This window comes from Sus scrofa, chromosome 6, assembly GCF_054392235.1.
Source record: "Sus scrofa isolate SSC_HxYL_T2T_F1_AM1 chromosome 6, Sscrofa_HxYL_maternal_Yorkshire_Landrace_v2.0, whole genome shotgun sequence".
In the NCBI taxonomy this organism is placed as follows: Eukaryota; Metazoa; Chordata; class Mammalia; order Artiodactyla; family Suidae; genus Sus; species Sus scrofa.
The window spans coordinates 150,367,093-150,389,752 of record NC_139388.1 but is presented as its reverse complement, the minus strand read 5'-3'; the positions used below and the strand labels follow the sequence as shown (position 1 = coordinate 150,389,752).

At 40.4% G+C, this 22,660-nt stretch overlaps 1 protein-coding gene across 49 annotated transcripts in view; it reads left to right on the top strand.

The window, feature by feature from the left end:
- SGIP1 (SH3GL interacting endocytic adaptor 1) overlaps positions 1-22,660 on the top strand; it is a 228,031-nt gene that overhangs the window by 105,995 nt on the left and 99,376 nt on the right. For all 49 annotated transcript variants that reach the window (XM_084964790.1, XM_084964789.1, XM_084964776.1 and 46 more), the window contains 3 exons: positions 407-463; positions 4,555-4,609; positions 5,885-6,060. In XM_084964790.1, coding sequence (XP_084820916.1) covers positions 407-463; positions 4,555-4,609; positions 5,885-6,060 — 288 coding nt within the window. The remainder of the gene's footprint in view (positions 1-406; positions 464-4,554; positions 4,610-5,884; positions 6,061-22,660) is intronic.

Sequence of the window (22,660 nt, the reverse complement as noted above, 5' to 3'; positions counted from 1 at the left end):
ATGAATCTTATAGAGAGCAGCAGAGAAGTCAAAATGTTTCTTTTAAATATGTATATACATCTGGTTATATCCCCTGAAGGTCTAGAGGATTAAATTATAATGTAGGTGCTGCTAATTCCTTAGTAATTGAATAAAATTGGAACAGCTAGTTGGTAATATCCGTATGCTTAGGTATCCTACAGTCTTTTGTGAAATAAGTGTACAAGTTCTTTTATGCCATTTCATGAGAGTGCAATTTACCATTCAGTTACACCAATGTGGTTTCTTAATAGGCTGCTCTAATTTGTCTTTCCAGTGCTGGATTTTGATAGCTCATGCTAAATACAGATAAGAGTTAAGTGTTCTTTGTTCCTTTCTTTTCCATTCAAATGTTTCTCTTCTAAATGTATTTTCAAATTTATTACAGAAGAAAAGCAATGGGGCACCAAATGGATTTTATGCGGAAATTGATTGGGAAAGATATGTGAGTATCCGAGGATTGTTTGTCTTTATAAATATTTCAGGATGTGAAAGTGAATTGAGGCATTCCTCATTTAGAATGAGACACAAAATAAGTGAAACATGTCATAAGGAAGTGTCTGGCATAATTAGCATGATACAGGAGTCAAGAGCATTAGAGTCTGTTAGACCTGGGTACAAGACCTGGCCTCTCCACATATCAGTTGCGTGTGGCTTTGGGGTACTTATTTGCTGACCAGCAAAAAATGCAGTTAGTAGGGACTTTACAGCATTGTTGCAAGGATTCAATGAGATAATTCTTTGCAGACTATTTCAGTTGCCTGCCTCTCCTGTAACATGTGTATAAAAAAATGCTTTTTTTGGAGTTCCCATCATGGATCAGCAGTTAACGAGCCCAATTTGTATCCATGAGGATACGGGTTCAATCCCTAGCCTCACCCAGTGGGTTAAGGATCGGTGGTGCAGGTCGCAAATGCAGCTCGGATCCTGCATTGATGTGGCTGTGGTGTAGGCCAGCAGCTACAGCTTCCATTCTACCCCTAACCCGAGAACCTCCATATGCCGTGGGTGTGGCCCTCAAAAGATAAATAAATAAATAAATAAAATGCTTTTAAAAATATTAACTCCAGATATTTCAGTTCTGGATTATTTCAAAGCAGCTTTGAATACTGGGTCAAGGCAATTCATACCTGAGCCTTGGTTTCATATTGTCCTTGTCCATTCAGGCTGCTCTAACAAAAATACCAAAAATTGAATGGTGTATAACAACACCTATTTATTTCTAACAGTTCTAGAGCCTGGGAAGTCCAAGATCATGGTATCAGCAGATTCACTGTCTGCTTGAGTGACCCCTTTCTGGTTCATAGAAGGCACCTGCAGCTGTAACCTCCCTGGGGTCTCTTTTAGAAGGGCACTGATCCCAGTCATGAGGGCTCCTCCCTCAAGACCAAATCATTCCGTCTCCTAATGCTTTCACCTTGGGGTTCGGATTTCAATATATAAATTGGGGGGCGGGGAAATACAAACATCGAGGCCATAGCCATCCATGATCATTATTATAGCCTCATAGTGCAGATTTTTCCCAGATCTAATGGTAATCGTCTATTGCTTCCCAAGGAGTAAAGATGAATCCCAGCTGAGACTTAAACTCTCATAATTCCCCCATAAACCAGTTAACATCCTCACCACATGCTTCATCAACCACAACAGGATGGACACAATTGCTCTTAGATTTCTAATCATATAAGACATGTAGACCCTATTCACAGCAAAAATCATTTCTTTTTCATAGTAAGTGCCCACATTCACAATCCCTACAAAATGTGTTTGTACTGATACCTTCGGTAACAGTTTGGCCCAACCTCCCCTTTTATAAAAGTTAAGCCTGATGGTAAAGCTTTTGCATATTTGTTAATAATAAAACTTTCGTTTTTATAATAAATAATAGTATCATTTATAATATTAAATGCTACTGAATTCTTACCACCTTAAATGATAAATACTATGTTCTAGAGAAAAATGCTCAGAAAAGTTAAATTCTTCATACCACCTGTACCCTCTGAAAAATGTCATTCTATCAACCTCATTACCTGATCCTCTCTCATATCTGTTTCCCAGGATTTAGATCTTTTTGATATTTTTAGCAATTCAATTCCCTAGAATCTATGATAACCCCTATGCTAACCTACATTTAATTGTTCACACATAATGTTATAAGGGAAGTTACTAACAATATTAAGAAAGGGGAGTTCTCATCATGGCTCAGCGGAAATGAATCTGACTAGCATGCATGAGGATGCAGGTTCAATCCCTGGCCTCGCCCAGTGGCTTAAGGATACAGCATTGCTGTGGCTGTTGCTGTGTCTGGCAGCTACAGCTCTGATTCAACCCCTAGCCTAGGAACCTCCATATGCCACAGTTGTGGCCCTAAAAAGACAATAAATAAATAAATGTATTAATAAATAAATCTATTAAGAAGGGTGATTTCTTTTTTCAAAATTGACCCTTTTTCACCTGAAAAATACTTGTATTTTGTAGAATTCTTTAATCCACAGGAATGGGATACACTAAGCACATAAGAAGCATGATAATTACAAAACAAAATTACACATCAAGTACTTCATGGCACCCCATCTAAACCCTAAACCCATGTGTTTCAATGAAGTAGAACTTTCCTCAAATTTGCTTCGTCCTAAAAGCTAATCAGGTCATATAGGAATTCTGGTTGTAATTATACATTAGACTCCACTGTCTTTAAGAAATAAGAAAGATTTTATTCTTAATAGATTATATCATCGTGGTTTTGACAGGGAAGGGGTAAGAGCAAGGAAGGCCTATGGAAGGATGTGGCCTTCTGGCAAAGTCCTGAAGTTGAAGTAAGGCTTAGCTGACTGCACATTTGAGGAAAGAGACTTCAGGGCAGAGAGAAGGACATTCATGAGGACCCTGAAATGGGAAAGAGCTTGCAACAATCAAATCATAAACATTACGATGGAAGGAAGGCCTTGGGAGCATCGGAGACCTGAGGCTAGAGAGCAGGGCTGGAGCCAGGTCAGGCAGGGTCTTCCAGGCTATACAGTGGTGCTGGGCTTTTCTAAGTGCAGGGAGAAGCCAGGGACAGGATTTTAACAGGAAGGTGTCCTCAATACATTTGCATTTTTTAAAAAAGTAACTGACTACTAATGAAAGACAAGAGGAAAATGCTCAAGAAAAGGCAGCTTTTCCATGGCGTTCAGGCCTTACCTCTCTCCAAGGTCACAGCACATCTATTGCTTCGGGGACTCCAAAATCTCTCTCTCTTTCTCTCTCCAGATCTGTCCTGTTTACTTCCAAGCCTATAACTTCAACTTCAAGAGCATTGCCCTTAAACTCAGCACCCTCTTTTTTTCTCAGGCATAGAGGTAGTCTCAAAATACCTGGGGTCAAGACCCAGGTCTGCCATTTGCTGGGTGTGTTTCCTTGAGAAATAGCATCTAATTCCTCTTAGTTTCCTCCTTGGTGAGTGGGATAGTTCTTTTCACATAGGACTGTCATGAAGTGTTAGTGAAATAAAGCATGGGTCCCAGTACTCACCATAGAATGGTAACTAAAAGATCACACTCATTCCGATTCTTTATCTTTCCTGTCTTTTTCCTAAAAATGTAGGTTGCCTGCTGTTGGAATCAGTTCAGCCAGGGATCCTCCCAGGATTTGAGAGCAGAAATCTTTGAGTCTTCTTCAACCTTCCCTCTCTGTTACTAAGAACAGACGGGGAAGGTTCCAAATGTCCTGGGTTCATCCCTTTTCACCACCACCAACTTGGTCCTTCGTAGCACTTCTTACCCAAATTGACGCAAGGGTCTTGAATTTGTTTTCCTTCCTCCCATGTCCTCTGTCCCCAGTCTAACCTGAAGCATCTTCCAGCATCTTTAGCGTCTGCTTTCAGCATCTCCTACCCTCATTGAGAAGCTGCAGTAGCCATATCAGGTCTAGACTCTCCTCCCAGCAGATTGGCCCCCTATGGTCTGATTTTCCACGGTCTCCCACCACATGGCTTCCTGTCCAGTCCTGTCATCTTCACTGTCTCCCGCTGGACTCACACTGTCCATCTCCACTGTCCCTTCCCCCACGGGAACCATGCTGTTCATTCTTGCCTCAGTATCTCGGTATAGTTTCTTCCTCACCACTGACCCACCTCTCTCCTCTGCATCCTCCCAAAAGGCACATGCAGATGCCCTAATTCTTCCAAACCTCACGAATATCCTTTCCTTTCCAGCTCCTATCCCTGATGTTTTGTGCTTTGCATTTTGGGGAACTTCTGCCTAGCAAAATACAGACAAAAGATCATTTGCATTTGGTACATGCCCCCTCCTCGACTTATAGGAAATGCATGATAAATTCTCTTTGAACGTTTTCTTTCATTGACTGTTGATTCCTAGATTATTTTCCCCATAGGAAGCCTCTCTAAATATCCCTGAGTAAATATCTAAACACATTGCTCAGTATTTACCTCCAAATAAGAGGCAAGTCTTAAGTATAAGGCTCTTGGAGGAAAATGAATGATTCCTTTATCATTGTCAGGATAATAATTGTTTAATGTGCACTTGTATTTTATAGAACTCACCTGAGCTGGATGAAGAAGGCTACAGCATCAGACCTGAGGAACCCGGCTATATCCTTTCTTTCTTTCTTTTTTTCTCTTTTTAGGGCCAAGCCCATGGCATAAGGAAGTTCCCAGGCTAAGGGTCAAATCCGAGCTGCAGCTACCAGCCTACACCACAGCCAAAGCAACATGGGATTCGAGCCAAGTTTTCGACCTGCACCAGAGCTCACGGGCAACACCAGATCCTTAACCCACTGAGCGGGACCAGGGATCGAACCCGAGTCCTCATGGATACTAGACAGGTTCATTACCACTGAGCCACAATGGGAACTTCCTTTATTTTTTTAATTTTCATTTTCTCTCAGAAAATGGTGTGATAAATTAGGTTTGCAAAGGTGCTGAAACCCAAGCTTTTTGAGTCATGTTGTCCTAGTATTAGAGAGGAATAAACAGCACAGAGAACAGCCTGATCACTAATAAGCGACACTTTGCCTTGATCTAGTCATAGAAGAGAGAGAGAGGAGAGAAAAAGAACAATTGTGCTGGAAAAGTAATTGCGCAGCTTGTGGGTGCTAGGTTGTCTTGCTAAAACTTGATATGACAGTGCCACTCATGGTGGCTGGAAAATGGCTCTGACTTGTGTCTTCCCCAAAGTCACCTCTGGTCAGAGCAGGTCACACTCTGAAGCACTTAAAACTCCTCATCCATGGTCCATAGAGTGGCCTTCTTCTCTTATGACAAGAGGAAGTTCCTGTGGATGTGTCACTCTGAGTGCTGAATGTGACACAAATGGTCAGCTGCAGCAAAAATGTATTCCTTGGAGTTCCCATTGTGGTGCAGTGATTAACGAATCCGACTAGGAACCATGAGGTTGCAGGTTCGATCCCTGGCCTTGCTCAGTGGGTTAAGGATCCGGCGTTGCCGTGAGCTGTGGTGTAGGTCGCAGACTCGGCTTGGATCCCTCGTTGCTGTGGCTCTGGCGTAGGCCAGTGGCTACAGCTCCAATTAGACCCCTAACCTGGGAACCTCCATATGCCCCAGAAGAGGCCCTTTTTCTAGGCAAAAAGACAAAAAGACAAAAAAAAAAAAAAAAAAAGAAAAAAAAGAAAAAGTATTCCTTTGTAACCATCGCTCTTTGAAATTCACCATCCTTAATGATGCTCCAAGGAAAGGTGAATACATTTTAACCCTTCCCTGCCTTCTTCTTTTATTTTTGTTTGTTTTACTTTGATTTTCTGCCATCTAAGTACACCCCTGCTGCCTCTATGTTTAGTCACCCTTACCTTAGACTCATCATTGCCTCCCCATAGACAAAAGAGTTATGTATCTTTAACTGTGTTCTACCTACCAAAGGAAAGCACTTTTATTCCTCAAGCGAGTCGGAAGAGGAAGAAGAATCGCACAAGAAGTTTAATATCAAGATTAAGCCATTGCAATCTAAAGACATTCTTAAGAACGCTGCAACTGTAGATGAACTGAAGGCCTCAATAGGCAACATTGCACTTTCTCCATCACCGGTGGTGAGTGGTTTTTTTATTTCACGCCTTGCTGAGCTTGGACAGACAGCCATATTCCACCCATACATGTTAAGTAGATCAGAAATTCCTTAAACCGAAGGCTGCATATGGTCACCGTTTTATGAATTCTGTAAACCTGAAACAGGTCATTCTAGCTATGCAAAGCTGTGCTCATTTTATATTACAGTTCTTGTGCTTTTCAAAGAAGTGCTAAAAGTGCCTGGGACTGCATTTCTTTTTGACTTATTTTCCTGCAAACATTATTCAAAGAAGAAAAAGATAAAGCTTTTCCAGACTTCTGAAGCAATTAAAAACAATATGAAGTTTACATATTTACTAACAGCAATTTTTAAAAACATATCTTATGTCCTCTTTTATGACACATAAAAAACTCATGGAAAGAAAACAAAGGAAATTGCTTTTTTTAGAAAAAAATTTTTCATTGCTAGTGCTTCAAAAGAGAAATACTAATCTAATGTCATAGATCATAGTCTAAAATGGTATTAAAACTCACAATCTACCTTAAATTTTACTATCAATTTGTCTTAAGTACTCTCATCACCCTCTCAAATATAGGTATGCCTTATTTATGTTAATCAAGTTGGTATTTTTCTACAATTCGCGCTTCCTCCCCCAATTCTCATCTACTACATTTCTCCAGTTGCTGAATTCTGAGTTCCAGCACGTGTTTTCTCTGTGCTGTTTGATAAGTGCTGCAATTGTTTTCTAAAAATAGCTGTGAAGAGCAAAGGACGGCTCTTGTCCCAGCAGCTATTATTATGTTCTGGGCTTCTCAGCATCTTCTTTAGAGAGACTCGATCTCCCTTCAGTGTTTCTCGGGATTGAGGTAGTTAATAAATGCTGAACCATTTTTTGAAGATGCTTCTGGAAATATCTCAACTGACCTTTCTAAAGAAGTTGTCATCACTTGTATTTTGAATAAGCATTTGCCTACCTGAGGTGAATAAAGTCAATAATGACACCTTCTTTATCACTCAGTAAAGAGTCAACTAACATGATTGCTAATTGAAATCAACCACAGCAAATATATTTCTGGTGACTTTTCATGGTATACTCACTGCCCATCTTAAGATGTCTTCTTGCAAAGGAAGGCATGACATAGTGTTAGTTTTCTTTCCCTTCTGCAATGGAGGGTACAGATTTTAAATTCATATATTGGTCTGTAACAGGGATGGTGTCTAGTAATAGGGGCATTTCTAATGCATACACTTTCACTTTTCAGTAGACAGCTTTCAAATCATTTTTTGCGCTTACTAAATCATTTTTTATTAACAGTAAAAAGTTATTTAAGTGCCTGAAACCAATTTATATCCACTTCTCTATAGGGTGTAATAAACTTGGCATTTGGAAGCTACCTGGATAAGTGAAGAAGTTCATGGGGTTAAATGAACAAATTTATGGGAAAGAAAACTTACTAGACCCAACATTGTAAACTAACTATACTTCAGTAAAATTTTAAAAAGAGAAAGAAAACAGAAAAACTTACTAGAATGATCCCAGACACATGCTATTTATTTGCTGACAGTTAGTTGACCCTAGGAAAGAAGAAATTCTTTCTATCAAGAAGAATACATATGCCAAGTCATCTGGCAGCTATTCCTCCAACCCAGTACATTGCTGCAGTGCAGCAAGAAGAGTGGTTGTTACACTGAGCTCTTCCTAATACCTATTTCTTCAAATTTATTTTTATTGAAGTGTAGTTTATTTGCAATACCGTGTTAGTTTTTGGTGTAGAGCAGAGTTATTCAGATACATATATATATCTCCATTTTTTATATTCTTTTCCATTGTAGGTTCTTACAAGGTACTGGATGTAGTTCTCTGTGCTATACAGTAAATCCTTGTTTATCTTTTTTACATATGGTAGTGTGTATCTGTTCAAACACCTATTTTTAAAGTAATATATTAATATACTGTGGTTAAGACCGATTAAAAGATGGTAGGAAAACAGTGTGAAAACTAGATGGAGACACCCATAGGACATAATCCCAGAGTTATGCTGTTTCTGCAGACCAGCAGCACCACAAACCAAGGGACCCTGGGATCCCCCACAACCACCGCCCCTGAAATCCCAGCTCGTTCTTACTAATGTGAGAATCTGGCTCTGCCATAACTATGATTCCCAAATATTTATGACTTTTGACGTTTAGTGTAAAAAAATTTAGCTGTTATTGCTACTCTAGGTAAAAAGGCATGTGTTCACACCAACGTAAGTATAAAGAGAGATTGTAACTGAAAATATATTCTCGGCTTTAGAATCCCCGACCGTTTCAAGATAACCCGTGTGAACCTATATTGCACAAATGACATACCTAAAACTTTAGCTTCAGAACTGGATAAATAGAAATAACTTTCTGAAATTCAGCTAGTGCCATGGCAAATATGAGGAATTCTTTGTACATGTTAGATGTTTCCAACCAAACAATAAGATGTTCATACATCTATGCTTACTTCAGGTACAAAAAGATAAATAGGATGTATACCAGTTAATGATGTATCAGGATATTTCATTTAGGCTAAGGCTCTTATACTACAAAAGCAAACATCATTACACTAACAGAAGCAGAGAAATTTTCAAATGGTAAACTGTTTGAAACAATGGGTTGTGTTGAATTTCTGATTTCTATTTATTTTGAAGAATCTTAAGATAAAGTTTGGTTTTACTTGTAGTTTTCATTCATCTATGAGTATGTATCTATGAATTGTAATTTATTTGATATCTCATCATGAATTGAGTTTTATTTTATTTGGATAGATACCCTGTATATACTTCATGGTCAAAAGACTCAATAAATGAATGAAATGAATGAATGGATGCATGAATGAATGAATGAATCATACATATATCTATGTGTATGTACAATATAAACAAACCTTTCTGAAATGACTTCTCCCCAAAACATAGCTTCAGCAACATAGAAAATTAGGATTTAAATTGCTGGCAAAAATCCTGCCATATAAACAAACATAATTTCAGTCCAGATCTCACCTGGGCTCTGATTTTTATATGGAAATCAAATGTAGTATGGACCAGGGCAATGCATAACACCAAAAAAGAAGAGGGCAGGATGCAGAAGTCAACTCACATGCAAAAGATTACTTTCTATTCCTAAGTTGTAGTCTCCTAAAAAGATACCATGCTGATAAGGGTAAAGAAGAAAAATCATCCAGGTTTTAGTTGTTGATTTGGGATCTGTATAAATTAAAATAATGGCAGAGCTGCTTTAACGGACACCAAAATAGTAATAGCTTAAACAAAATAGGTGGTTTATTTGTATCCCACATAAGAGTCAGAGCTGGTAGGTAGTCCAGATGGGTAATAGAGTCTTGCTCCAGGAGTCATTCAAAACCCAAGAACTTTCTGTATTATTGCTACATCTTTTTGAGGGTGCGGCTGCCTTATCATCCTGAAACACCTCCATGTTCCAGCCTTGGGATGGACGAAAGAAAAATAAAAGGCAAGTGGTTTCCTTTAAGGGTTTAATTCAGACATTAAATACCTATCACTACCACCCAGATCCCATTGCCCATAATTTAGTCACATGGCAATATTAGCCGGAAGGGAATCTGGAAAATGTAGTCTTTGGCTGGAAACATGTGTAATCAACTAAAATTCAGGGTTCTGCTACTAAAAGACGAAGGAGTGAGTGGATATTGGTCGATATTGACAGTTTCTATACCACCGTATCTTAAATAATCTCAGATTAATTGGGGGAGTCATTGGAATTAATTTGGGGAGTTATGGATTTTCCCTCCATCTATCTTAAAATTTTTCCCATAACCCATTGAAACTAGGAAGTTTCCTTTTAAAGATTTCCAGTCACTAATTTCAAAATACCAGTGATACTATGCTATGTGCTAACCAGCAGCACAGTGGAAAAACCAAAACCAAAAAAACCCCAGAAGTTTAGGTAAAATAGCAACTTATTTGATTACACAGATCCCTCCAACACTGTGTCTCACAAAGTTCAGTGCTTTTTGAGGAAAGCTGTTGAATTGTTGAAAGAAATTTATTAAACCCAAATGCTATCTCTGTATAACTTTTTCTCATGTTCGAGTTGTGCTCTTTGGAGGATAAAAAAGGACAGAGTTCCTTCATTGCTCATCAGGTTTTCCTTGAAGCATACTGACTCCAACTCCAAGCTTGGTGTGCAGGATGTTCATTAAGACAAGACCTTGGGCTCAACAGCTCAGGTTGGCGCAGGGTGGGCAGAGGGGGAGGTTAAACCCTTTTGCGTGTCTGACAACAGCCTAAGCTGGTACATGGGGAACTCTTGAGCTAGAATGATCCTTCAGTGCTGTCTTGAGCTTGGCTGAGATGAATAACCTTTGTAGGGCTGCATCAATCAGTGCTTCAATATGGGCAGGCTAAGAAGGGCCATGACCTTGGCCATGGTGGCTCTCTTGCAGCTGAGTCAGATTCTGAAGTGTTGACAGTTGAACGCTGTCTGCCAATAGTACTGCTAACAGCTGGTGCAAGAAACCCTTCTAAAGACAAAGCTACTCAGCACATTTTGACACCTAGGATTACCACCTTCTTTTCCAAGTGCTTTTCTGGCTATTGATTTAAGTAATTTTTTTTCTGGAATTATGGGCTGATAGGAGGCAGCCATATATTAATAGAAAAAGTAGGTTCCTAGACACCAGGTGCAAGTCTGCTGTTCTACCTGTGTAACCTTTAACTAAGTCTCATGCTTGTTCCAAGCTTATATTTCCTGTTCTGTAAAGTAAAGATAATAATGGTCCTTATGGAGTTTTTGTGCAGATTATTGTCAGTCTCTGGAGGATCAAATCTCCTTTGACTTTTTGTCCCCTGTGCTTAGCACAGTACATGGCACATATTAGGCACTCTGATATTTATTCAATAAATGAGTGAATGAAGAAAGCACACAAAAGCTCTGAGTACCTGATACACAATTAGAACATTGCAATGGTTTATTTCTTTATTACTCGTTGTATTAGGGTTTTTCAAAGAAACAGAACTCATAGGATATATGTATGCATGTGTATAGGTAGATGAGAGAGAGAGATGATAGATGATATATAGATAAAAATTTTTATAAGAAATTGGCTCACATGATTATGGAGGCTAAGTCCCCCAGTGTATCGTTGGCAAACTGGAGACCCAGGAAATCTGGTGGTTTAATTCAATCTGAGTCTAGCCTGAGAACCAGAAGAGCTGATGGTGTAGGTCCCAGTCTGAGGGCAGAAGATGACATGAGTTGTCCCAGCCCAGTGAGGCAGAAAAAGGGGGTGAATTCTTCCTTCCTCCGCCTTGTTTTCCTTTCAGACCCTCAGTAGATTGGACGATGCACCTACACAGGGGAGGGCAATCTGCTTTACTGAGTTCACCAATTCAAATGCTAATCTCATCTGGAAACACCCTCACGACACACCCAGAAATAATGCTTAATCTGTGTACCTGAGAGCCAGTCAAGTTGACACATACAATTAACCTTCATACTAGTTTGTATGTATGTATGTATTTATCTATGTTTATATATATAGATACATATTTTAATCTAAATGTTGCTTCTTTAATGAGAGTCACAGCTTTACTTCCCCATGTCTTGTTTCCCACCCTGAAAAAGTTCTGTCTTTTCATGTCCTGGAGTATAACCTACCTGCATCTCAGGTCTTGAATTCAGTTAAAGAGGTTTGGGCCCTCTCTTGCCTATCTCAGACTTTACATTTTTTTTTCCTTTTTGGGCGCACCCATGGCACATAGAAGTTCCCAGGCTAGGGGTCGTATCAGAGCTACAGCTGCCGACCTGCACCACAGTTACAGCAACACCGGATCCTTTACCCACTGAGCAAGGCCAAGGATAGAACCTGCATCTTCATGGATATTAGTTGGGTTTGTAACCCGCTGAGCCAAACAGGAACTCCTAGATTTTAATTTTGAACCAAATCTGACCCACCTTTCAGAGGAACTACTTTTAAATCAATCTTTTTTCATTCTGGATATTTGTGATTGATATTTCTTTTTTTTTTTTTTTGAAGCTAAGTGTGTTTTTTTTTTCCCACTGTATAGCATGGGGACCAAGCTACACATACATGTATACATACTTTTTTCCTCCCATTGTTGTGTTGCGATGTAAGTATCTAGACATAGTTCTCAATGCAGGATCTCATTGTAAATCCATTCCAAGAGCAATAGTTTGCATCTGTTAACCCCCGAGCTCCCAATCCCTCCCACTCCCTCCCTCTCCCTTCTCCCCTCTCCCCACCGGGCAGCCACAAGTCTGTTCTCCAAGTCTATGATTTTCTTCTCTGTGGAAACGTTCATTTGTGCCTTATATTAGATTCCAAATATAGGTGATATCATATGGTATTTGTCTTTCTCTTTCTTACTTATTTCATTCAGTATGAGTCTCTAGTTCCATCCATGTTGCTGCAAATGGCATTATGTCGTTCCTTTTTATGGCTGAGTAGTATTCCATTGTGGATATATACTACATCTTCCTAATCCAATCATCTGTGTCTGTCGATGGACATTTGGGTTGTTTCCATGTCTTGGCTATTGTAATAGTGCTGCAATGAACGTGCGGGTGCATGTGCCTTAGTCTATTCAGCAAGAATTGCTGGGAAAACTGGACAGCTGCATGCAAATCAATGAAACTAGAACACACCCTCACACCATGCACAAAAATAAACTCAAAATGGCTTAAAGACTTAAATATAAGACAAGACACCATCAAACTCCTGGAAGAGAATATAGGCAAAACATTCTCTGACATCAACCTCATGAATATTTTCTCAGGTCATTCTCCCAAGGCAACAGAAATAAGAGCAAAAATAAACCAATGGGACCTAATCAAACTGACAAGCTTTTGCACAGCAAAGGAAACCAAAAAGAAAACAAAAAGACAACTTATAGAATGGGAGAAAATAGTTTCAAATGATGCAATAGACAAAGGTTTAATCTCTAGAATATACGAGCAACTTATACAACTCAACACCAAAAAAGCCAACCACCCAATGGAAAAATGGGCAAAAGACCTGAATAGACCATTCTCCAAGGAAGATATACAGATGGCCAACAAGCACATGAAAAAATGCTCAACATCCCTGATTGTTAGAGAAATACGAATCAAAAATACCATGAGATACCACCTCACACCAGTCAGAATGGCCATCTTTAATAAGTCCCCAAATAACAAATGCAGAAGGGGGTACGGAAAAGAGGGAACCCTCCTGTACTATTGGTGGGACTGTAAGCTGGTGCAACCACTATGGAGAACAGTATGGAGATAGTTCTATGTATAGAAATCTATACATAGAACTACCATATGACCCAGCAGTCCCACTCTTGGGTATATATCTGGACAAAACTTTCCTTAAAAAAGACACATGATATTTCTTTAAACACAAATAGTAACTTCGTGCTTTACCGCTAAAGGAATCAGCATAGAGTGGGAAAGATGGAGTCTGATCATCCTGAACTCAGCCTCTTGTTAACAGTACTACTTATGCAAGTTTCCTAAACCTGTTTTGAGTCTCATGCCTAAAATGGAAACAAAGAACCTCTACCTTACATGGTAGTTGTTGGGATGTCCATTTCTTTCTGTGAATAAAATACAAAGCTCTTTCCCTTAAAGGAGGAGCTAGAAACAGAGATGAGATAAAGAGTTATGCTACTTACTTCTCTTGATGTCACACTCCTTACATCTTCCACGAAAGGTTTTGCTCTTAAAAAGTAAAAATGTCTCAGAGTTCTCATCGTGGCGCAGCAGAAACGAATCCAACTAGGAACCTTGAGGTTTCAGGTTCGATCCCTGGCCTTGCTCAGTGGGTTAAGGATCCGGCTTTGCCATGGGCTGTCGTGTAGGTGGCAGACTTGGCTCAGATCCCACGTTGCTGTGGCTCTGGTGTAGGCTGGCAGCTACAGCTCCGACTGGACCCCTAGCTTGGGAATCTCCATATGTTGTGGGTGAGGCCCTAGAAAGACAAAAAGAAAAAAAAGTAAAAATGTCTCAAAGGGGCTAAATAAAATAGCAGGTACAAGATTAGACCACAGAGAAATATACCTTTACAAAAACAATGAAATGTACATTCAACATATGCTTGAATACCTTTAATTTCCTTAATTTAAAATAATTTAAGGGAGGTGGAAACAGACACTTATTCCAGTGATGTCATGATTCCTCAAACAACTGGGCTTTGCTTTTTAGCTGGGTTTCTTTGCACAAGTTACAAAACCCGTGCCGTGGTTTTTTCAATGATAAGTGGAGATAACCTCCATACATAATTCACAGGGCTATTGTGAGGGTGAAATGAGTTAATATATAAAGCACTCATAACCAATACTACTTTTAGAGATTATTTTATTGTTATTGTTAGAATTACCTGCAGAGGAGTTCCTGTCATTGCTCAGCAGTTAACAAATCCGAATAGGAACCATGAGGTTGCGGGTTCGATCCCTGGCCTCGCTCAGTGGGTTAAGGATCCAGCGTTGCCGTGAGCTGTGGTGTAGGTCGCAGACGCAACTCGGATCCTGAGTTGTTGTAGCTCTGGCATAGGCCGGAGGCTACAGCTCTGATTTGACCCCTAGCCTGGGAACCTCCATATGCTGCAGGAGCGGCCCTAGAAAAGGCAAAAAGACAAAAAAAAAAAAAAATTTAGCTGCAGAGCCTAGGGCACATTTTTAAGAATATCATTAGTGGTGATAAATCAGGAAACCCAAATAGCCTGAAGCCATTAAAAGCCAAGACCAGTAGTTACTCTGAGTAGCCAACTGGGAAAATGTGTTAATAAAATAACTGGTTTTGGAGTTCCCGTCGTGGCGCAGTGGTTAACGAATCTGACTAGGAACCATGAGGTTGCGGATTCAGTCCCTGCCCTTGCTCAGTGGGTTAATGATCCAGCGTTGCCGTGAGCTGTGGTGTAGGTTGCAGACACGGCTCGGATCCCGCGTTGCTGTGGCTCTGGCGTAGGCCGGTGGCTACAGCTCCGATTTGACCCCTAGCCTGGGAACCTCCATATGCCGCGGGAGCGGCCCAAGAAATGGCAAAAAGACCAAAAAAATAAATAAATAAATAAAAATAAAATAAAATAACTGGTTTTGCAATACCTGTAGATTGGTTTTGAAGGTAATTCCAGAAGCATTCCTAAATTTTTTTAACATCAAAATCCCCGGAATAAGTATGGGCTTCTTCAGGAGACTCTATGACAGGCTGGCATTCACAGTGCAGTCCTCTATCGTGCATCTCCACTGAGTTTATTTCATGGAGGAATGACCTTGTTTTCCAACCCTTTTCCAATCAATCCACCAGATATTTTGTAAGCACCTTCTGTGCAGCAGGCACTGAGAGCGCATACCTGAAATACTGGACAGTCTTTGTCCAACCCTCTTGCTAACATTCTAACTACAAGTTTATCAGAAAACAATGTGTAACTGATGTCACTCACAGCACATAGAAGCTGAACTTCCCCTTGTGGTCCAAATGCCCTGCCTGTCTTCACTTCAGTTTCTTGACTGAAGATCTGCTCTCTGGGGGTCAGCTTCCCCTCTGGCCTCCATCTCACAGTTTCTTGGCTTCCTCACGCTTTGCAGGATCTCAGAGGTAGACGCCTCCATTTCTTCCAGAACCCACAGGGACACGTCTTCAGAGATGGGCTTTGTTCTCTAGGTACCTTGCAATCCATAGCTCTCGTAGCTTTCATGGAACTGAGATGACAATGCTGTGTTTTCATTCTTGGCGCAAAATCACCTTTGCCTTTGTCATGAGCTGCCATTGATTCCTTTACTTTTGTTCTTTTTTATTTTTGAATTTCTTATTTTTTTAAGTTGTATTGAGGTGTAGTTGATTTACAAGGTTGTCATAATTTCTGCTGTACACCAAGGTGATCCAGTCGTACATATATACACAGATCCATTCTCGTTCAGATTCTTTCCCCACATAGATTATCACGAAATATTGGGTAGAGTTCTCTGTGCTATACAGCAGGTCCCTGTTGGCCAGTCATTCCATTATACCTCGTGTGCATATGCCAATCCCAACCTCCCAATCCATCTCCTCCCTTCATCTGTCCACTTTGATAACCATAAGTTTCTCAAAGTCTGTGAGTCTGTTTCTGTTCTGCAAATAAGTTCATTTGTATCCTTTTTTTTAGATTCCACATGTAAGAAATATCAAATGATATTTGTCTTTCACTGTCTAACTTCACTTAGTATCAGAGTTTCTTGGTCCATCCATGTTACTGCAAATGGCATTATTTCATTCTTTGTTAGGGCTGCATAATATTCCATTGTACTTTTATTCTTTGATAGCCAAGAATCATTGCTGACTTACCTTGAATAGTTGTTCTTAATTGTAAGTATTTAGTTCTGTACTGATTACAAATTTGTGCTCTACAAAAGGTCAGAACTCAGTTTGCATTCTGACTGCACACATTATCCATATGACTCTGGGTAAGTTACTTAAAACTCTAAGCCCCAGTCAAGGCTTAACCAAGTGTAAAATCATTTTAATGATTCTGTTCACCCAATAGGGTCCTCGTAAGAATTAAGGAAGTAGTGCAAGGATCGTGCTCAGTACTTTGTAAGGAAATTTATGTACATAAGGCCCAAAGGACTTTCTTAGTAAATGACAGCTGTTTTTAACCAGAACAACAATAAAATGTGTCTCATGGTGACTCCTCTTAAACATCTTTAAGGTCACAGACCACTTAGAGCATTTACAGTGGCAATGGTGTTGCTCTTGGCAGCTGTGAAAAGCTGAGCACTGACTGTGTGTCAGATGCTTCACGTATATTAATTTATTTATCTTCACAACCACCCTATAAGTACGGTCATTACCCTTGTTTTACAAATAAGAAAAGTGAAACCTAGAGGAATTAATTAACTCATCCAGGATGTCACAGCTCGTAAGTGAAGTTAAGTGATTTAAATTCAGAAGGTCTGGTTTCCAACTCAAGACTCAATAGCACTACACTACTTTTGATGAAAGCTGTTGGTTCTCTTTCCAGGGGACAAATGAAAAGTTCATGAACTTATCCAAAACATTATTCAAATAATTTCTGAGTACTCACAAACCCTCTGAAGCCTCTCACTTTGAGGGTGCCTAAAGAGCCCACGTCGTCGGTCTCCATACACCGCATCCTAAGGTCCTCCATGTGTTGTTCCACGTGACAAGAGAGCAAGGCTGAGATGACAGGTCAGGCAGGCTTCATGGCTTCTGTGTCGCCTTTGTTTTAAATGTTAAAGAAGGACAGCTTGTTTTTTCTGTGACTCATGTATTTCAGTTCCCCGAATCAATTAATCAGCAAGGCTTTTTTTATGTCGATGGCTCATTATAATAGTGATTTTTGTTGTACAAACAATGACATGATTAGAAAGATGTAATGAGCAGCTACACTGTTAAGGAGACGGGGAGGTGGGCATCACCCTATTTCACAGAAGAAATCAACTCAGAAAGATCAAGAGGCAGCCAAAGGTTTGAGGGCCAGGACTCTAATTCTGCCTTGTTTCTGCCAAGTTAAAAACAGTATATCTTTTCATCTACATTATCTTTAAATCCCTCTCAGCTATAATATTCCGTTGTGTGCTCTGGCCCAAGAATCTCTAAGGGAAGCGCTTTTAGAGGCAGGTTGAAGACACAGCAAGGAGACCAAGAAAGAGAGTACTTCCCTGAATCACTTTGGTTAAGTAGGACGACTATGAGCTTTTGAGCCTGTATTTTATTATCCGTGTGCCCCCAGGGAAGCTCCTTAACCCAGAGTCTCAGATCCCAAGTCTGTAAAATAGGAACAAATAATCCTGCCTTCTCAGGATGTATGTAAAGGGGACATGAGATAATGCTGCAAAATACCCCCCTTCGGTGCCTGTCACCTAAGAAGGGGCTCTGTAAGCATCAGTTCCCTTTTCAGCTCCGTTTCCCTTTTCCCTAAGTTCAGAAACTTGTGGGAGGCAGAAAGAAAATAAAAATAGCAAGGGAGGACTTGAGCAAAGTCAAGAGGGCTGATGGAAATGATGGGAGAGTAGGAGGTGACCTAGCCTGGCATGTTGCTAAATGCCTCCTCCCGTTCCCCATCGCAAAACTCCACAATGCAAGGAATTAAAGTATTTGACATGGAGTCATGAAGGAGCAATTAGTCTAATCTTGTTCCAGGAAATTTGCCATCCATAATGAAGTTATTTAATCAAAAAAAAAAAAAAAAAAAAAAAAACCTGGGGAGGGGGAGCCTGCTTGCAACAGAGGACAGTCTGGTGCTGGTTGCCTATTCCAGGTGGCCCACCCACCCTCCCACCCCCAAATTAGCCTGCCAGAGAGCAAAATCCCTGAATTTGCTGCTGCTTGGTAACACCACCCCCTTTCCTGTCCCCGCTTTGGCAGAAGGTTCAGCACCCCATTGGGTTCAGTAAAAACAAAGAGTCATCAGTGGGGGCGGAGAGCTCCAGTCTCCTACACGCTGGCATTCGCTCCTGGTAGAAAGTGCACCGTGCAAGGGGAGGCTAATGATTGCATGCATTCTGATGCCCAGACCTCCAGTGCAGCGAGCTGGAGGAAGGAGGCTCAGCGTGGGGTCTACGCATCAAGGACAGCTTCACAAGGCAAATGTGATTTGGATTGGATCTAGATCAAGGAGGTCAAGCACAGAGCGTATAAGCTACTACTCCCCTTCCATACTCTCAGCAGACATGACGACAAGGTCCCGCATCCCAGATGTAGTCTGAGAAGTCCCCTTTAGACAGAGCTGCATGCAGCCTGGCCAAAATCATTTGGAGTTGTCACATGAGATGTAACTCTATTTTTTTTTCAGGCCTTATCGTGAAAGATAGTCGGGGAAAGGGGTGGACTCTTCCATTTGCAAATTATATTCTTCTCTCTCCTATATTATAATAAGCCATGGTCTATCAGAACAAGAATTCGTTTCATATCTATTAGATGCTTGTTTGTTCCTTCATTACTCATTATTTTTTCCTGGGGAATTCTCTGTTACTTCCATTTTATGATCTTTAAAATAAAAACATTATTTTTCAAACCCTGATGCCCACCATGGTACGAAGACATCTGAGCTGCTGTGTGCTTTGATCTCTTTGAAAGTGAGAAGAAGGAGTTCCCTTTGTGGGTCAGTGGAAATAAATCCAACGAGTATCCATGAGGATGCCGGTTCCATCCCTGGTCTCACTCAATGTGTTAAGGATCTCGTAGTTCCATGAGCTGTGGTGTAGGTCTCAGGTGCGGCTTGGTCCCCCATTGCTGTGGCTGTGGTATAGGCCAGCAGCTACAGCTCCAATTCAACCCCTAGCCTGGGAACTTCCATATGCCACAAGTGTGGCCCTAAAAAAAGCCAAAAAAAGAAAAAGACAAAAGAAAATGAAAACATGAATTTAATCTGAGTTGCCTTTGTCATTATTTCTCCAATTAATATTGGCTGTACCCTCGGAGTACATGGCATTTTGCTTCCCTTTGCGAGGTGTAAGAGTTAGAATTTCCTTGCATAACTCCAAATTCTTTCATTATGTTTTTCTGTGTCAGAGAACCTGATCTGACTGCGGAGTCCAGAAACATGAACACTAGGGTCAGAGACCTTAAACCCTCAGTTTCTGTTACCAACTTAAAATCTAATCAAATGAGACAATAGACCCACAATGTTAGCACACGTAAAAATGTTAAGATGTTCTCAAACAGAGGTAGCAAATTCCTGAGCTATATGCTTTTAATTACAATGCTAATTATAATCGAAAAGGCTAATGTTTATACCTTTAAGGCCTCCTGCCTTGGTTGTGTTCATCCCACAGGTCTAGAATTGAATTTAAAACTGCTTTTTTTAACTAATGGTATAATCCAGGTAGAATGGACCCTATAAATAAGCAGTCATTTTGGAAAATAAGTTTTGTAACAGAAACATAACTTGTAATTCAGTAAGTGTCGAGTTTATAACTGATCCCACACCCACAAGTTTTAGGTTCTTACTCCTTCCTTAATGGAAACTTTCTTCGAAAATCTATGACATTGATTGACACGTAGTAGGTACTTAGAAAATACATGGTAGGTTGGACAGATAGATTGCTCTTCACTGTGGGAAATTGACAGAATTTGGGGTTTTGCTGTAATATTATGCAACTTACATCCCTTGCATTATTTTATAAAGAGAGCAAATTTTTTTACCTTTCCCCTTCCATTCAACTGAGTTTTTCTTCCTTTATTGGTTGCATGAATAATATGAACAGTACATCTATTTCTTCTTTTGCAGAAGTTATTTGCAAGTCATTTTCTAAAGTTTATTATTGTGTTCTCGTCTATGGGTGCCAGTTTCTTTGGTCATAATTCTCTTCCCCTAATCCCACACATCCTAATAAGAGGTCTGTTTTCTCATCTAAAGTCTCAGATTTTAGGAGTTCCTGTTCTGACACAGTAGGTTAAGAATCTGACTGCAGTGGCGTGGGTCTCTGAGGAGGTGTGAGTTCAATTCCTGGCCTGACACAGTGGTTTAAAGGATCCAGCATTGCTGTAGGTAGGCTGTAGGTTGCAGCTGTGGCTCATATTCAATACCTGGCCCAAGAACGTCCATATGCCATGGGTGCAGCCATAAAAAAAAAAACCTCTCAGGAGCTCCCTTCATGGCTCAGCGGTTAATGAACCCGACTAGGTTCCATGGAGACGCTAGTTCAATCCCTAGCCTCACCCAATGGGTTAAGGATCCAGCGTTGCTGTGAGCTGTGGGGTAGTTGGCAGACTCCACTCGGATCTCTCATTGCTGTGGCTGTAGCTCCGATTCGACATAGCCTGGGAACTTCCATATGCCGCAGGTAGAGCCTTAAAAAGCAAAAAAACAAAAAAAGTCTCAAATTTTAGTCACGTAGTGGTCCCTGATCTTGAGAGTAAAGGGTGGATCCTTTATTATCTTTCTTATACTATTACATTTATTTTTATACTAGAGTTTCTATAAATGTATGAATAATACCTTAAAAATAAGTATAATGGTATAAGAAAAAAAGTATCAATCCCTTTGTTCTTTGAAGGAGAATTTTAGTGCCAGAAATAATCTATAGCAATGAATGTGCTTTGTAATTATTTTAGGAAAAAAAATACTTGAGTGTGAATCACCCATATTAATTATATCAGAAAATGTTTTCCCAGAGACTGAGGGAAATTTCATTTCTAAACAGAATGAAGGTGAGATTTCCTTTTGTCTCTTAGACTGTCTAAAGGACAGCCACTAGCTGCCCATAGACCTTAGGAACTCGTGTTTCAAATCGGCCACCAGCGCAGCAGCGGCACAGAGCCGTGAATGCCAGTCTGAGTTAACTTGTCCCAGGTAACTGGTCCCACTTTGTCCCAAAGTGGCTGACACAGAGGAGAGGCAAGATCGACTGGTCTCATTCTCTTTGGCCCAGCTGAAACTCTCTTTCTCCCTCCTAGCCTCTGTGAAGCCCATCTTTATTTTTATTTTTAGCATGGTACATGGGGAATCAAAATAAGCTTCCAAAGAGTAATGAAAAACAACATATGTCTCATCCAAGCATTTTCTGGTCTTGTTTCATCTGTATCATCAATGCCTCTTCTCAGCAACCAACAGTGACTAAACCTCCACGGTGAGAACTCCTGATAAATAAACAGCCATAAGCTGTGTCAGAGCAGAGTGAAGCCAGGCTTCACAGTGGCCTCTGAACCCCTCATGGTGACGACACACAGACCCCAGACGGACACCTGCCACTCTTCCTTCTCACTCAGCGCTCCCTAGCTGTGCCCTTTTCCCCCAGACAGTGGCACTGCCACTTCCTGGTCAAACTTCCGGGATTTGTCAAGTCACCTTCTCAATGAGCCCTCCCGATTCCCTTATTTAAAGTCACAAAAAGCCCCCCTCTGGCATTCCCACAACGTTATAATTTCCTCTACTTTTTAGTTTTTTTTAATTTAATTTAATTTTTTTTTTTTTTTTTTTTTTTTTTTGCCATTTCTTGGGCCGCTTCCACGGCTTATGGAGGTTCCCAGGCTAGGGGTCCAATCAGAACTGTAGCCGCTGGTCTACGCCACAGCCACAGCAACACAGGATCCAAACCTCGTCTGCGACCTACACCACAGCTCACCACAACACCAGATCCTTGACCCACTGAGCAAGGCCAGGGATCGGACCCGCAACTTCATGATTCCTAGTCGGATTCGTTAACCACTGAGCCATGACGGGAATTCCATTTTTTTTTTTTTTTTTTGCCTCTACTTTTAAAAAAAATTTTATTGGAGTATAGTTGACTTACAATGTTGTGTTAGTTTCAGGTGTAGAGCAAGTAAATCAGTTGTACATATACATATATCCATTCCTTTTCTGACTTTTTTTCCCATATGGGTTATCACACAGTATTGAGTACATCCTGTGTTATACCCCCTGTGTGGTCCTTGTTATCCATCTGTCTTTTATATATAGTTGTGTATTTATGTCAGTCCCAACCCCCTAATGTATCCTCTACCCCTATATTTCTCCTTTGGTAACCATAAGTTTGGTTTCCAAATATTTGTGTCTGTTTCTGCTTTGTAAGTTCTTCCACTTGACTTTTTAAAATGACGTGTATCAGGAGTTCCCTTTGTGGCTCAGCAGAAACAAATCTGACTAGTATCCATGAGGACACAGGTTT